Source organism: Pongo abelii, chromosome 21, assembly GCF_028885655.2.
Source record: "Pongo abelii isolate AG06213 chromosome 21, NHGRI_mPonAbe1-v2.0_pri, whole genome shotgun sequence".
In the NCBI taxonomy this organism is placed as follows: Eukaryota; Metazoa; Chordata; class Mammalia; order Primates; family Hominidae; genus Pongo; species Pongo abelii.
This window is the reverse complement of record NC_072006.2, coordinates 3,935,579-3,950,361: the sequence shown is the minus strand read 5'-3', so window position 1 is coordinate 3,950,361 and position 14,783 is coordinate 3,935,579. Positions and strand designations below refer to the sequence as shown.

General features: G+C 39.6%; 1 protein-coding gene across 16 annotated transcripts in view; it reads right to left on the bottom strand.

Moving 5' to 3' along the window:
• The window catches only part of PLCB4 (phospholipase C beta 4), a 411,667-nt gene that overhangs the window by 80,596 nt on the left and 316,288 nt on the right, over nt 1-14,783 (bottom strand). For all 16 annotated transcript variants that reach the window (XM_063720670.1, XM_054541571.2, XM_063720669.1 and 13 more), the window contains 5 exons: nt 12,387-12,466; nt 11,745-11,829; nt 8,697-8,787; nt 6,766-6,861; nt 818-918 (listed from right to left, as the gene is read on the bottom strand). In XM_063720670.1, the coding sequence (XP_063576740.1) occupies nt 818-918; nt 6,766-6,861; nt 8,697-8,787; nt 11,745-11,829; nt 12,387-12,466 (453 nt within the window). The remainder of the gene's footprint in view (nt 1-817; nt 919-6,765; nt 6,862-8,696; nt 8,788-11,744; nt 11,830-12,386; nt 12,467-14,783) is intronic.

The following is a 14,783-nucleotide window of genomic DNA, read 5'->3' as shown; positions in this document are numbered from 1 at the left end:
TGTCTCACTCCACCCTCACTTAAGCCACTCTACTCACAGCCCTTGCTGTTGTTATTGTGGTCCCTCCACATGGAAAGTGATTCCACTATCTTTGTGCATGGCCAATTCCTCTTGACCCTTTGTGTTCTGGTTTCCTTATTCTTTCTACTTCATTAGTCTTCAGCACTTGTGTTTATGTTCATAATTGCACTTATCACAAGTTGTAATTATATAGTTATTTGACTACTTGCTTATTTGCTGTTTCCGATCCCTTTCCCTAAACTACAGGGGACCATGAGCTGCCTAAGGGCAGAAGGTGTGTTTTACCCTTTTAGGTCGTTGTGGCCTAGACTATGCCTGATAAATGGTAAGTACATGAATAACTATTTTCCTTGGCTGAATATCTGGAAACATTTTTATGCTTACTGTACTGTAGGGGGAAGGTATATAATTAGCAGGACTAGTTCTAGAACGAGGGCTAGACTTGGGATGTTCAGGGGTCATTTTCCTGATGAATTCAAGATTAAACCTTACCCCTGGGATGCTGTCATTGTCTCCCTCCCCAGCTGCAATAACACAATAAATGGTAATATTTAGAGGACACTGGCCAAATGGGTAGTGGTTAATACTGGCCCTGACTAATGAGTAATTTAAATGTCCTTTTAAATTTAATATTGTGTATGTGTCAAGTTCTGGTCACCCAGCACAGACTCGTATCCTAAGCAATTTAGAAGAGGAATTATAGGTTACTTTATTCTCTTGTGGTTCTTACATTTCCAAAATTTCATAAATAACAGCTGCTACCTCTTGAGAGTGATGAAAGAAAGGGGACTCTGACCTTCTTGACGCTATTTGCAACAGCTTCCTTGTGACCCAAGTCATCAGCAGAAAGTTCATTTCCAAATTTGAATTCGGGGTGAGCTTCCTCCTCTTGGTCAGCTGTGTGAAAGACAAATGGAAAATCCATGACGCCAAACCACTGCCAAGTAGTCAGACCTTGTTCACAATCTTGGGTAGAACATAAGCACTTTTAGAGAAAAAGAATGCTAAAAGAAAATGGGGACATTTATATATGCAGTATTTTTTCAAGTAAAACTCTCACTAAACTCTTACCTATTCAACGTCAAGGAGCACATCTTGTTATGTAGTATTTCTCCTGCACCTAAAATGTGGTTTGACATGCTTGATGCTTAATAAATTTTTCTTAAGTGGATGGCTACTTCTATCCTAGTATACTAATTCTAAAAATGAAAGCCTCAAACACTGCAGGAATATCTATAACTCATAAAAGGGTGTTTTGATCTTTCATGACATTGAGAGAAAAGAAGAAGATGCAAGAAAAATACATCGGATAATTTTGAAAGAGACTAAAATGTCCACTTGAATTTTATGGGCATAATGACTTATAGCTTGGACTGGTAGAAGAAAGAAAGGCCTCAGAAGGATTGTGCTACTCCTGCAAACTATTTGTCAAACCTAGCATAGGTTTCAAAGGCTCAGGGCTCATTTGTCAGGCTCAGGTAGGAGGAGAAGTGGAAGTGGGTGCCAAATAAAGCTGGTGTCCCTGGAACGTGGTCTGGTCTGTGAAAGGAAGTACACATACTGTGTTCATTGGTCCAGGAAAGTGACAAGAATGCCAGAATCCACCCAGGATGTTCATGGGAAAAAAAAGAACTACCTGCTGGAAAATGTGCAACATGCTGAGGTGAGATTTGGATTCACACAATCACCATTTGCAGTAATTCCCAGATAAATAATTTGCCTAAAATCTAGCCAGGATCAGGAGAAACCCATAGACCTCAGGATGAGGACAATACAAATCCACATGGTCACACCACAGGGCATAAGGGAATGTTACTGTAAAAACAAAACAAAAAAACCCACTAAAATAATTTCTGAGAAATTCAGAAGACAGATGAGCAGACCCATAAGAATGAGATAGATTTTTTTAAAGCATGTTTAAAAGTACAAAGGAGAATGAAAGAACAGGAGTAAATGAAAAATGATTTCACTGATTCTAAGATGTACTTTTTTTGTATTTTAATATTTCTGATATTGTAGTGTGCTCTTCAAATGATGGTTTTTTCCAGTGAATGGAAACTATTTTTTCTTTCTTAGTCATAATAAAATAGTGGTATCTTTCAACTGGTAGTATCTGGATTCAGAATTTCTAGATAGACTGTTTTATTTTGTGAAGTATCTCTCAAGGCACAGGTAGAGGGTGAGGAAAAGAAACAGCCACCTTCCTCTTCTGGAGCTAATAATTCTGATGAAGGGATATTCTAGAGGCAGACGATTAAAAAAACAAAATCCAAACAACAACAACAACAAGCAGGTCATTGTAAGGCTTAGGCAGGAAGAAAAGGATTTGAGGAACTGGAATACGTCTTAAAATAATCTAATCCAGCATCTGTCTTTACTTATAAACAAGGAACTAGATGTAGAGATATGATTTGACTTGTCTGAAATCACAGAGCAAGATAATGGATCTACCTGTCTCTTGAATTCTTAGCACAGTTCTTCCAGGACTAGGTTTCCATGACCTACAGTCAGTAACCAAGATTTCAAAACTTCTCATGTCACTATTAAATTTTCATTCATTTATGTCTAGTCTAAACTGCCCACATAGATGTAAACTACTTGAAGACAAGGGGCATGCCCCAAACAAGTGGTGGAGACTTAATAACCACCTTAAGAGAATTGTATGAATACACAATCACTTTCTGAGTGTGCAGATACGCACAGACACACCTATAACCACATATAATTTTGATATTCCCCACTACTTGTCTCCTATCCTGGGAGCCAAGTGTCTTTCTGAATCTAAATCCAGCCTAATGCCTGGGCACCTGCTTTCACTGACTGAAAGCCTTTTCTATTTTCTACAGCCTCCAGGCAGGCCTCCCCTATTGAACTATGCTTGGTTTCCCCTTGCCTGCTGTGTTGATGTATTTAAATTAGAGACTCTAGTCACACATAGATAGTAGATTCATACAGTGGCACTAAGGTAATTATAGCCGACTGGTTGACCAGAACCAAAGCCAAGTATTACTGAGGCAACCTAAGAATCACACACATAACAGGTGAAACAGGAGCCTTGTGCCATCTAGGTGGATGATTCTGTCCTTAGGTACTTTCCTACGTGGACACTAAATCATGCGGTTATTTCTGTTAAAACTTAACCCAAATCTCAAGCATATTTTGGAATAACATGGGATTCACTAGAGGCAAATATTTTTCTGCCTGGAGGAATAATTACCATATGTATGTAGATGGTGGGAAAGCACCTTTAAGAATAATACATGAAGCCATACTGATGCTAATTTTAGATGACTGTGTGTGTTTAGGAAACATCACATCTTTGACTTTCATTCGTTCTATTCTTTCTCCTTTTTAAAAAGGTATTTTTGCATATCTATGTTTTTACCATATTCCTGTGAATCGAAAGGGCAGTACTGTAAGGTACAAAAAGTCTTGACTCTGGAATCAGGTAGCTCCGGGATTGAATCTTAGTGCAATCGGTTGCCCACTGTGGGATCATGTGCAAAATATGTTACCTCTCTAAGCTTCAGTCCCCTCATCTGAAAAATTGGTGTGATAATACCCATTTCAGAGGCGGAGCTTGCAGTGAGCTGAGATCGTGCCACTGCGCTCCAGCCTGGGCGACAGAGCAAGACTCCATCTCAAAAATAATAATAATAATAATAATACCCATTTCATCAGGCTGTATACAGGTTATAAGGCTGTAATGTAAGCTGCTTGGTCCACTGTTGGTACAACGATGGTAGTAATTATTATTAACATTGTTTTCTTGTTAATTTATTCCATTATTTCTGCAGTTTGTTTTACTGGATTATCGTATCAGTAATGCCTTGCATATTTTAATTACCATCTATGAAATTTAACTTAAAGGAACTGGTTTTACTGAATAGTCATCTTTTTTGCATCTCAGGAGTATTTTCTTGATAGTTTGAAATATATTTCTGTAAATATATTTTTCTTAAATCTTGTTTAGATTTATTATTTGCAAAAAAAAGTGAAAAAATATAGTAGGCATCATGGCTGACTATATTTTCCAAAGACAGCTGCCATATCATCTGCCCTCCTCTGTGCTCTTATGCAACGTGACCTTCTCACTCACTCACCCTCTTGAACTTGGATGGGCCCTGAGACTGCTTTGATGAATAAAACATAGAGGAAGTGATACTGCACTAGTTCCAGGCCTAGCTCTTAAATAATTTAGCAGCTTCTGCTTCCTGCCTCTTGGGACACTGGCTCTTAGATGTTCCATCTGGGGGACTTAGCCATCATGCTGTGAGAAGCCCAAATCACAGAGGGAGGCCACAGGGGTACTATGGTCAGTGAGGCCCAGCTGAGCTCCCAGCATTCAGCCAGCATCCACTGCCAACATGTGAGTGAGCCGTCCTGGATAACCCACCCAAGGGAACCAGTCAGCCCCAGATGTCATCTGCTGACAAAAGCATGAGAAACCCAAGGGAGAACCACCAACCTGAGCCCAGATGACCCACAGAATTATGACAGGAAATGATAAGGTGTTGTTATAAGCCCCTAAATTTGGGGATGGTTTATTGCATAGTAACAGATGACCATAATAACAAGTATCAACTGAGTAGTATCAGATATCTTTAGCCTCCTAGCCCCTCCCTGCCACATAAAACAAATGAAAGTACAGTCATTATGACTTTTCTCTGGGAGTAATGTCAAACCCAAGGACTGGACATGCAACTGAGTCACTTATAAAGTCTGTTCCACAGTCAGGAGTCTTTATTAAGGAGTCTTAAATAAGGTTAGTTAATTCTTCCAACTTTTGGATTTTTAGCTCTATGTCTAGCTTTCCTAAAAGAGAATGTCTGTCCTCTGATGGATCTGGGCAAAGTAAACTGAAAAGCTTCTGGTGTTCACCATTCTAGGTGCTATTAAGAAAGAACATTCATGATTTATGGGAAGAGGTAAAAATATCAACGTTCATAGGAGTTTGGGAGACTCCCATGGATGACGCTGAGAGGTTCAAGACTTCAGTGGAGGAAGTCACTGCAGAGGTGGTAGAAAGAGTAAGAGAACTAGAATTTGAAAAGGAGCCTGAACATGGGACTGAATTGCTGCAATTTCATGATAAAACTTAAACAGATGAGGAGTTGTTTCTTGTGAATGAGCAAAGAAGGTGGTTTTTTGAGATGGAATCTACTTCAGGTAAAGATACTGTGAGCATTCTTGAAATGACAACACAGGATTTAAAATATTACATAAACCTGGTTGAGAAGGCATCACAGCAGGGTTTGAGAGGATTGGCTTCAATTTTGAAAGAAGCTCTACTCTGGGTAAAGTGTCATCAAATGGCACCGCATGCTACAGAGAAATCTTTTGTGAAAAGAAGGGTCAATTGGTGCAGCAAACTTCATTGTTGTCTTATTTTTAAAAATTACCACAGCCCCCCCAATCTTTGGCAACTACCTCCCTGATCACTCAAGGCAAGACCCTCCACACAACGATTTCAATTTGATGCAGGTTTAGATAATTGTTAGCATTTTTAAGCAATAGGTATTTTTAAATTAAGTTACATTTTTGGACATAATGCTATTATTGAGCACTTAATAGCCTACAGTACAGTGTAAATATAATTTCTGTGTGCATAGGGAAACAAAAATTCTTGTGAATCACTTTTTTGCAATATTTACTTCATTGTAGGGGTCTAGAACCAAATCTGCAATATTTCTAAGGTATGCCTGTATATAAATCCAAGGCATTGTATAACCAATGCAAGTCCCTGTCATTTTGTTCATCAATTCTCATGAACATAACAAACAAATAATTCTCTAAAATCATCCCCAAACTCTCAAATGACCCATTTACAACTGAACATTATGATTGTTGCTATGTGATCAAAGTAAAAGAGAAGGTAATAGCACATACTCAAATATTTTAAACAAGACTGCCTTCTTAAAATTATCTAGCTACACAGAGATAATTCTGGTGAGCTGGTTATTTGAAGGAATTTGAACTTGAAATTTTAATACTGGCTTTTAGTTTCTAGTTCATTTTGTGGAAACAAACCAATCATTTGCCTGAGGGTCTCTTAAATTATTTGCCTCTCTACTATCATCATTAACAAGACTGAAGTTCATGTTTTTGTCTATAGAAAGGGATTGCAAAATGTTCCTTACATTGCTTTCTCTGCCTACTACCACAAGTGCTTCAAGGATTCTCTGGCTATGAATTTCTGCTGAATAGCTAAATGGCCAATAGGAAGGGAGATGACAAAGCCATTAAAATTTAGTAGCCAGAAAAAATGGGAAGTGTTTGGCAAAATACCAGGAATACCAAAATACTACTATGAAGAATTAAAACAGCATTATTATATAAAAGTGTCTTCTGAAAGAAATTCCTGGTTTTCTTACTCATTTATTTTTGAAACAAGGCCTCAGTCCGTTGTCCAGCCTGGAGTGCAGTGGTAGGATTACATATAGCTCACTGCAGCCTTGAACCTCTGGGCTCAAGGGATCCTACTGCCTCAGCCTCCCCAGTAGCTGGGACTACAGACACAGGCCACCACGTCTGGCTTAATTTTTTATTTTTTGTAGGCATGGGGTCTCATCTCTACGAAAATGCTGCCCAGGCTGGTCTTGAACTCCTGGGCTCAAGCAATCCTCCCACCTCGGCCTCCCCAAGTGCTGGGATTATGGGCTTGAGCCATTGTGCCCAGCCTGGTTTTCTTATTTAAAAAGTATTTTCAAAGCATGTAACTTAAAATAAAAGCAAACAGCTCACCACTTTCGATCTCCTCTTCATTATCGTCCTCTAAGATGTTTGCTGGGGAGGCAGACTCTCCAGCTTCCATCATGCTTCTCAAAGCTTCCAGCTGTTCTGTTAGCAAAAACACGGAAAGAGATGGTGACAGATGCTAGGTAACATACAAACCCTAGGCCTTGAGATCGACACTGAGGAGGACGTGAAAAGGGAGAAGAAATAGAATGTTCAGGCACCAAGGCGCCATGTTTCTAAGGTTCAGCAGTGATCTCTCTCTCGCCCTTTCCTGGTTGTCTCGACCTTGTAAGAAACCTGCAACAACCACCTTATATACACATGATGAAGAATTGCGGGGACATGGGTGAAAAGCCCAAAATTCTGGTCACCAGGTTTGAGAGGAGGTTCAGTTCTTGTGAAGGATTTAAGGCTAGATAACAAAAGCCCATAATTTGGAGAATCTGGCACAGACCAAGGTTTATGAACAGTTATGGGGAACTGATTGAAAATAGGCAGGTTGGCAACAAAACTTCAGGAAAAAATATTTGCAACTGATTTAATGGGAATTATATCCTACTATACAAAATAAGACTAAAATTTTTCTATAAGTCAGAAAGATAAAGGTAAACAAAATAATAAAAATGGGAAAACACATAGGGACAAACCACAAATAGTAATATGCAAAAAACTAGTTATTGAAGACACACAAATAAAAAAACCCCTAAGGTACCAATTTTTTTCTATGAGTTGGACACACATTTAAAAATGGCCAACAGCCAGCATTAAGGATATTGGTGGGAAACAGGCACTCTCATATATGACTGGTGAAGAGTCTAAGTTGGCAGAACTTTCCTAAAAGAAAGCATAACAAACTATATCACAATATAAAATATATATATGTTTTGGCTGAATAACTCTAATTGCACCAATTGATTTCAAGGAGAGGGTTGCACAAACATACAAAATAACATTCAAGCATGTTTATAGTAGTGAAAATCCATCAACTTGGGACTGGTTACATCATGCTATAATAAATGCATACAATTCTATGTCATATATATTAAATTCTATATAGTGTTTCATACATTAGGATTAAAGTATGTAGATTTATATCCTGCTGATGTAAGTATACTTACTTGGTTAAATTTTAAAAATTTAGAATCAGTATCGTTAATATGATCTCAGTTATGTTAAAAATGGGAGTATATATCTAGACACGTACATTATGTACATGTGTCTATAGTATATGAATATGTGTATAATACATGTTAGTGCTGTTACTTTCTTACACTTTTCATTGTCTTGATTTTTCTATGGCATTATTGCTTTTGTAATAAAACAAACTGTCATTAACATAATTTAAAATTTTTCATTTAGAATACTTGGGGGGAAAATGCAGTGTAATCATGCCAATATTTGATACCATTAATTCACTGAACCAGGATATACTCTGAAAGAAAATATTTTCAAGGAAATCATCCTGCGAGAATAAAAGGAAACATGTTTATATAAAATCATTTGTCTCTAGATCTCTCTATTCACATATACACAGTCACACACTCATATGTACCTAGTATCCCTAGATAGGTATAGAGCACAGGGGCAAACTGAAAAGGGAAACTTATGAAGACTTTAGAGTGCATAAAATTTTAAAATGCTGCTTCCTTATATCTTGAGAAATTCTAAAATGCTTCTACTTTCCTCTCAGTTTTCCTTGGGCCCTCTCCAAATTCTGGCATTTGAATATATAGATATGCTTTTCCTACTGCATGAATTAATTGATGTGGAAATTAAATTTAAATGGAAATGTGGCAAACTTGCTCTGAAAAGTACCTGTAACATCACCCCTACACCCTTCCCCCAAAAATCAGTGGTTTTAAAATAGAATTCTAAACAGCTGAAATGTCCACACATGTTATGTATGCTTCCATTATATATGTGTGTATTTCACTTACTTTTTTCAACTTCAGGTTTCAGCCGCTTGTTTTTTATGAGTATTTTTCTTTTGAGGTCATTGGGGGATGGCAAAGGCCTGCCTGGTTCAAGCTAGAGAGAAACAGAAAGAGCTGAATTAAGGAAGGGCTGTGCTTCTCCATTCTCCTTCCCAGCCCAGGAGGAGCCTGGGAGGCCTGGGAGTGATGCAACCCAACACCCACTAGATGGCAGGCGGCACAGCCTTCCGCTTTCACTCCCCAACCCAAATTAGCACACCCATTCAGCTTTTCCTTAGACTAGTGCTGCAAACTTGAAATCCACATAGTTCCCAGAGGTGTGCAGAGCTGCTCCAACCTCCCCAGTGGAGCAGGGGTCTGGCCTGGGATGTGCGGGGGAGGGGTTCCTGCTCCCCAGAGGGCCTTGCACCTTTTAAGTATCTGGTAAAGTGCAAGGGACAATTGTGACGGCTGGGTTCAGAATTAGCTTTCCCAAGTGAGAGGCCCCCTAGATCCCCCCAAGTGTCAGGCTGTATAGTAAGCCTGTTTGCTCAGTAGGCTGACCCAATCCTCAACACTTGAGATTGTGGTTTTGTGGTTTTGTAGGTTTCATAAGGGAATCAAGAAGGGAGTTGTTCCAATTCCTGGAATCTGAACTTGACTACAGCATCATTTGCTTAGATTTATATCTGCAAAGGAGGTGCCCCTGTATGCTATCACCTCTGATCTACAGAACCATCCTATATCTAGTCTTCCATTCCCCATTCTTCCACCCATCTCTCTATATGCCCACCCACCCATCCTTCCACCCATCCATTCATTTTCAAAACTTGCTTTTATACTACTTATTATATGTAAGGCACTGTGCACTCATATGTCTGTCTTGCCTCAAATAAAACCCTTTGTTGAAATGCTGTTTCCTTCCAGCAGCGTGGTGTGACTGGCCCATTCCCCAGTGATCTCTCTTGTACCAGGATACCTCCAACAAATAAAGCATCATAGGCCATATTCTTTTCTAGTTATGTGTTCACATTTGTGTCCTGCTCCCACTCCCAAGGTTGAAAGCTCTTTAGCTCTGGGAGCAGGTCTTATTCCCATTTATATTACCCATGCTTCCCCAAACATCTGTCCTGTATTCAAAGGAGAATAGGGTCTGGAGGCAGGGAATATAAGGCCTATTCATGCTGACTTCCTAGAACCAAATCAAATGGAAACACTTCAGCTATGACAGGAAATATCCTCTCCATTTACAAAGGATGTACACCAAGTAAATGACTTTATAACTTTACTTCATCCTATTCATTTACGTAGAGTGGACACCAAGTAACCAATGGAAACCTCTAGAGGGTATTTAAACCCCAGAAAATTCTGTAACGGGGCTCTTGAGCCCCTCTGCTCGGGCTGCTCCCATCCTGTGGAGTATACTTTCATTTTCAATAAATCTCTGCTTTTGTTGCTTCATTCTTCCCTTGCTTTGTTTGTGCATTTTGTCCAATTCTTTGTTCAAGATGCCAAGAACCTGGACACCCTTCAGCTGGTAAAAGTATGTGCACATCACCTCACTAAGAATACAGTGATCTTTCCACAAAAGCAATCACCTTAACCTAATCAGGAAAATAAACGGAGGGCCTAGGTAAAAACAAATAAAATAAATCAGAGCTGTTTCTTAGTTTGGGTTCCCTTAAAATCAGCCTCAGAGAAAAGTATTATTGCACCAGGTCGTCTACTTGGAAGGAAACTCCAACAGAGGTGTGGGAAAGTGAAAAAAAGAAAACAGGCAGCTCATCAAGGGTGTGTTATCACTGCAGCCAGCTGGAGCACGATCCTGCTGGGAAACCCTGGGAGGCAGAGAAGAGCAGGTGCTCAGGGTTATCCCACCTCGGGAGGGATGAAGCATGGGATAGGGGTGATAATTCCCTGGCTGAATGAAAGACTGCTGGTCTTTCATGTGTGGCAGAGCAGGCTCCAGTGACCAGAGCTCACTCTCAGGCAAAAAGCTGTGGATGTTGGCAGTGGAAAGTCAGGCCAGTGTTCAGGGAAACAGGAGGCACTGCAAGGATATGGGCAGGTCACCTGCAGCAACTGCTTCTGCAAGTTCAAGAGAAGAAGGAAGGGGGACAAAGGATACAGATATCCTTGTCTCTCATATTTTTTTTCAGTTCCCATAGACACACTTCAGAAAAGAACCTCATAAAGTATTTACATGTAGCACAAAGCACCTTCCTGCTGTCATTTGCTGTGACGTTCTTCTGCCACTACCTCATGCTACCAGGTTTGAGCCCATCAGGTGCTGCTGTCAATAGCAGTCTTTCTACTTTGATTTCATTAGCTGCCTTGGAGCTCATAACATCTTGTGATTGTGGATCTTAATCTCTTGGAGGTCATGGATCCTTATAAAAATGTGATTAACTCTCTAGAATGAGTATATACAAAAAAAATTGCATGCAATTAGAATGAATTCATAGATCTCATAAAGCCTATCTATGGAGCACAGGTTAATGTTCTTTGCTTTATGAAGAAATTAGCAGGTATAAAATGAAGTTCAAAAATGTATGTGCAACATTGCCCAGTGATTTATTTTGGAGTTAGGAACATGAACTTCAGGATGCCGTGACATCAATCCAGGGCACTTTCCACAGCATGAGCCTCCCATGGGTTCTGAATCCTGGGTGCATATACAGTTCACCTGGAGGGACCCTGCATCAATTAAATCAGTCTCCAAGTGGGGCCCTGGCACAGGTGTTTTTAACAGTTTTGCAGGTGATTCTAACATGTAACTGAAGTTGAGAACGACTGACCTGAATCTGGACTCTTGCCCTGGGTGCTTTATGAAATTTTAAGACTGAGATCTGAAAACCGTAAGACCCAAAGATCCTCCAAATTAAATTGAACCAGATGTTTATTTTGTGTCTCTTTATATCCCTCTGAAGCATGATGTAAGCTTTTCTGTACCAAAGAATTTAAATAAATATGAAGATCTTTAGCATTAGTCCTCCAGTACTACTTGACCCTTCAGAAATTTTCAAAACAAATCCATTCATGCTAGAAATATGGTTTGCTAAAAATACATACTGGATGTGATTCAAGTGCTTGTTTCAACAGGAGATCCCCAAATAGATCTTCGCAATATTTGGACATCTTGTACTGTTGATATTTGCTGGAGAGAAAAAAGTGGCATTTGTAAATTCAAACACCCATTAACTGTCCAAGAATAAGAAACACCCATTCCTAGGCAATTAAAGATTCTCACTTGGCAAAATGCGTTATTGTCCTCTTAATGCTAATGTGAGATGTACCAAAAACTTTAACTGGTATAATTTTAAAAGAAGGAGAAGGGGATTCTGTTCCGAAACTAAGAGCTGGAAAGAAGAATAAAAAATGTCTTTCAAGTTCATCAAATCTGATTTCAAATATACTGTCAAATCTTCCAACTCAATGGAACTTTAAGTAAGGTGTCCCAATCTCTGAACTTTTATTTGGAACAATTATTTCTGAAACACATTAAAATGATTTGGTTTGGGGGAACAAGGGTGGTTTTGTTTTTGTTGTTTTTTGCTTTGAATAAGAGTAGGTGCCCCTGCTGGAGAATTATTTGAACTTAGTACTTCACAAAACAAACTATTCAGCTATTTAAAAAGATGTAGAGCAGGAGTGGGCATTAGGGGTTAGGAAACAATACCACACAGAGACTTGTGGCAGAATGGATCATTATACCTGCAGTGATTTTCAAAGGAGAGAATTACAGGATACTCTGATGTGACAAATGCAGTTTCCTTGATGGCTTGAATTACATCCTTTAAAGACAAAAAAAATGTTAATGAGAGAAAAGAGCAAAAAAATTAAGGCACCCAAAACTATTCAGAGACTATTAATTGAGTCTTTCAGAAAGTCAATTCCAGCAATTCAGACCTGGAGCCCCTATCTACCTTGATACCTCTACAGGTTGAGTTCCCTGTGGTTATAGCCAGGGTGCAGTTAATGGTTAATGACAATTTTTTAAGCTATCTTTTACTTCTCCAGAATTATGGTGCTATTAACTTACAAGAGATTTCACCTAAATGGCATGCCAGTTTGTGGCTTGTTAATCTGCCAGGCCAGGAGTTCAGAGTCCACCTTTCTTCTTGAGGAGCAGGTGATCTCTGCCACAGAGGTTTTCACTCCAGACCACTGTATGACTCCTCCCCACCTGATGCAGAAAAGCGTGGGTAGTAACCTAAGGACTGTTGGAGGCTTTTACCGACTTTCCTCTGTATTTGCAAATCAGTCTTGGGCTATACTTCATTAACTTGATGTAGACTTCTGTGTACTAACGTGACATTTGCAGTATCCCTTGTTTCCTATTAGCCTGGTTACAAGGTCAGGGGGAAGGGGTTCTCGTTGGTCAAGCAACATGTAAGTGAAACATAGAAGTGTTCTTAACCCCCTATCTGTAACACAGAACTTAATTACAGAAAACAACATTTGAAGGAGGTAAACATAATCTTCCCTTTCACTATTCTCCATGAAATAGGAGAGGCTTTAAGAGATGGTTGGCCCCGTCTCTGCTTAGCTTTAGAAAGAAAGGCTTCAAACCAGCACTTCTATAACCAGAGCATCATATTTGGTAAAAATCCCCAAATTCTTACTGGTTTGTAGCTAATCACAGGGCAAATCTCATCATTCAGTTAATCAGAAAAATATTTCACAATAGTTATCTAGGCAAATCCATTTGACATGATAAAGCCCAAGGTTAGATAATCTTGAAATATTTTATTGAGGCATTCCTTATGGCTGAGGTAGTCATTTAGTTATTCTTCCTGGCTGTGCAAATTCATGGCTTCCCACTTGAATATACTCTTGGTACATATCAAGAAGTATTATCTTGAATTCATTGCTGGTCAAAACTCTCCAACATCTTGGCTAAGAGAAATACTATGCATAGCATCTAGACATCTGTGTTGTGTGTGTATGTGTGTTTTTTTTGAGACAGAGTCTCGCTCTGTTGCTGAGGCTGGAGAGCAATGGCATGATCTGGTCTCACTGCAACCTCCACCTCCCGTGTTCAAGCAATTCTCCTGACTCTGCCTCAGCTGGGATTACAGGTGCATGCCACCACACCAGCTAATTTTTGTATTTTTAGTAGAGACAGGGTTTCACCATGTTGGCCAGGCTGATCTTGAACTCCTGACGTCAAGTGATCCGCCTGCCTCCACCTCCCAAAGTGTTGGGATTACAGGCGTGAGCCACCACGCCTAGCAACACCTATGTTTTTGAAAATACCCATGGTGATGTTTCACACGTAGGTGGAGTTGAGAACCGCTGCTCCTGGTGTTCTAATATCTATCCTGAGTTACACCAAAATGACAGACAGCTGTAGCTGACATTTGCCAACCACAGAATTTCATTCTTTTGATTTGTCTAATCTCATTATCTTATTATTTATTTATTTATTTATTGAGATGGAGTTTCGCTCTTGTTGCCCAGGCTAGAATGCAACAGCATAATCTCGGCTCACTGCAACCTCCACCTCTCGGGTTCAAGTGATTCTCCTGCCTCAGCCTCCTGAGTAGCTGAGATTACAGGCATGTGGCACCACGCCCAGCTAATTTTGCATTTTTGGTAGAGACAGGGTTTCTCCATGTTGGTCAGGCTGGTCTCCAACTCCTGATCTCAGGTGATCTGCCCGCCTCGGCTTCCCAAAGTGCTGGGATTACAGGCGTGAGCCACCACGCCCGGCCTCTCTTATTCTTGTAGGCCCTATTTACAATCTATTTTATTCCTGTATTCTATTTATCTTTTTATGCCACCTTGAAGTCCTTTAGGAATAATGCAAAGTAAATAAGCAAATAAGTGGATAACAAAAAGAGACACTGTTTCTAAGGTAAGTAAAACTAGGTAAACTCTGCCAGAGAAACCTTGTTATGTAACAGTCACCATTTGAAAGCAAGAACAGTATCATGAAGGGGACATTCTGTGGAAAAGATCTTTGTCTTGACTTTTTCCTCAAGACGGAAAGAAGAGAATATGAAGGTATAATGCTTGAGAAAATGAATCATTTGTTTTCTCTTCTCCATCTCCCTATTTCCTGCATTTTCGCAGAGCTTGGAAAAGTCTGTGTAATTATTTTAAAAG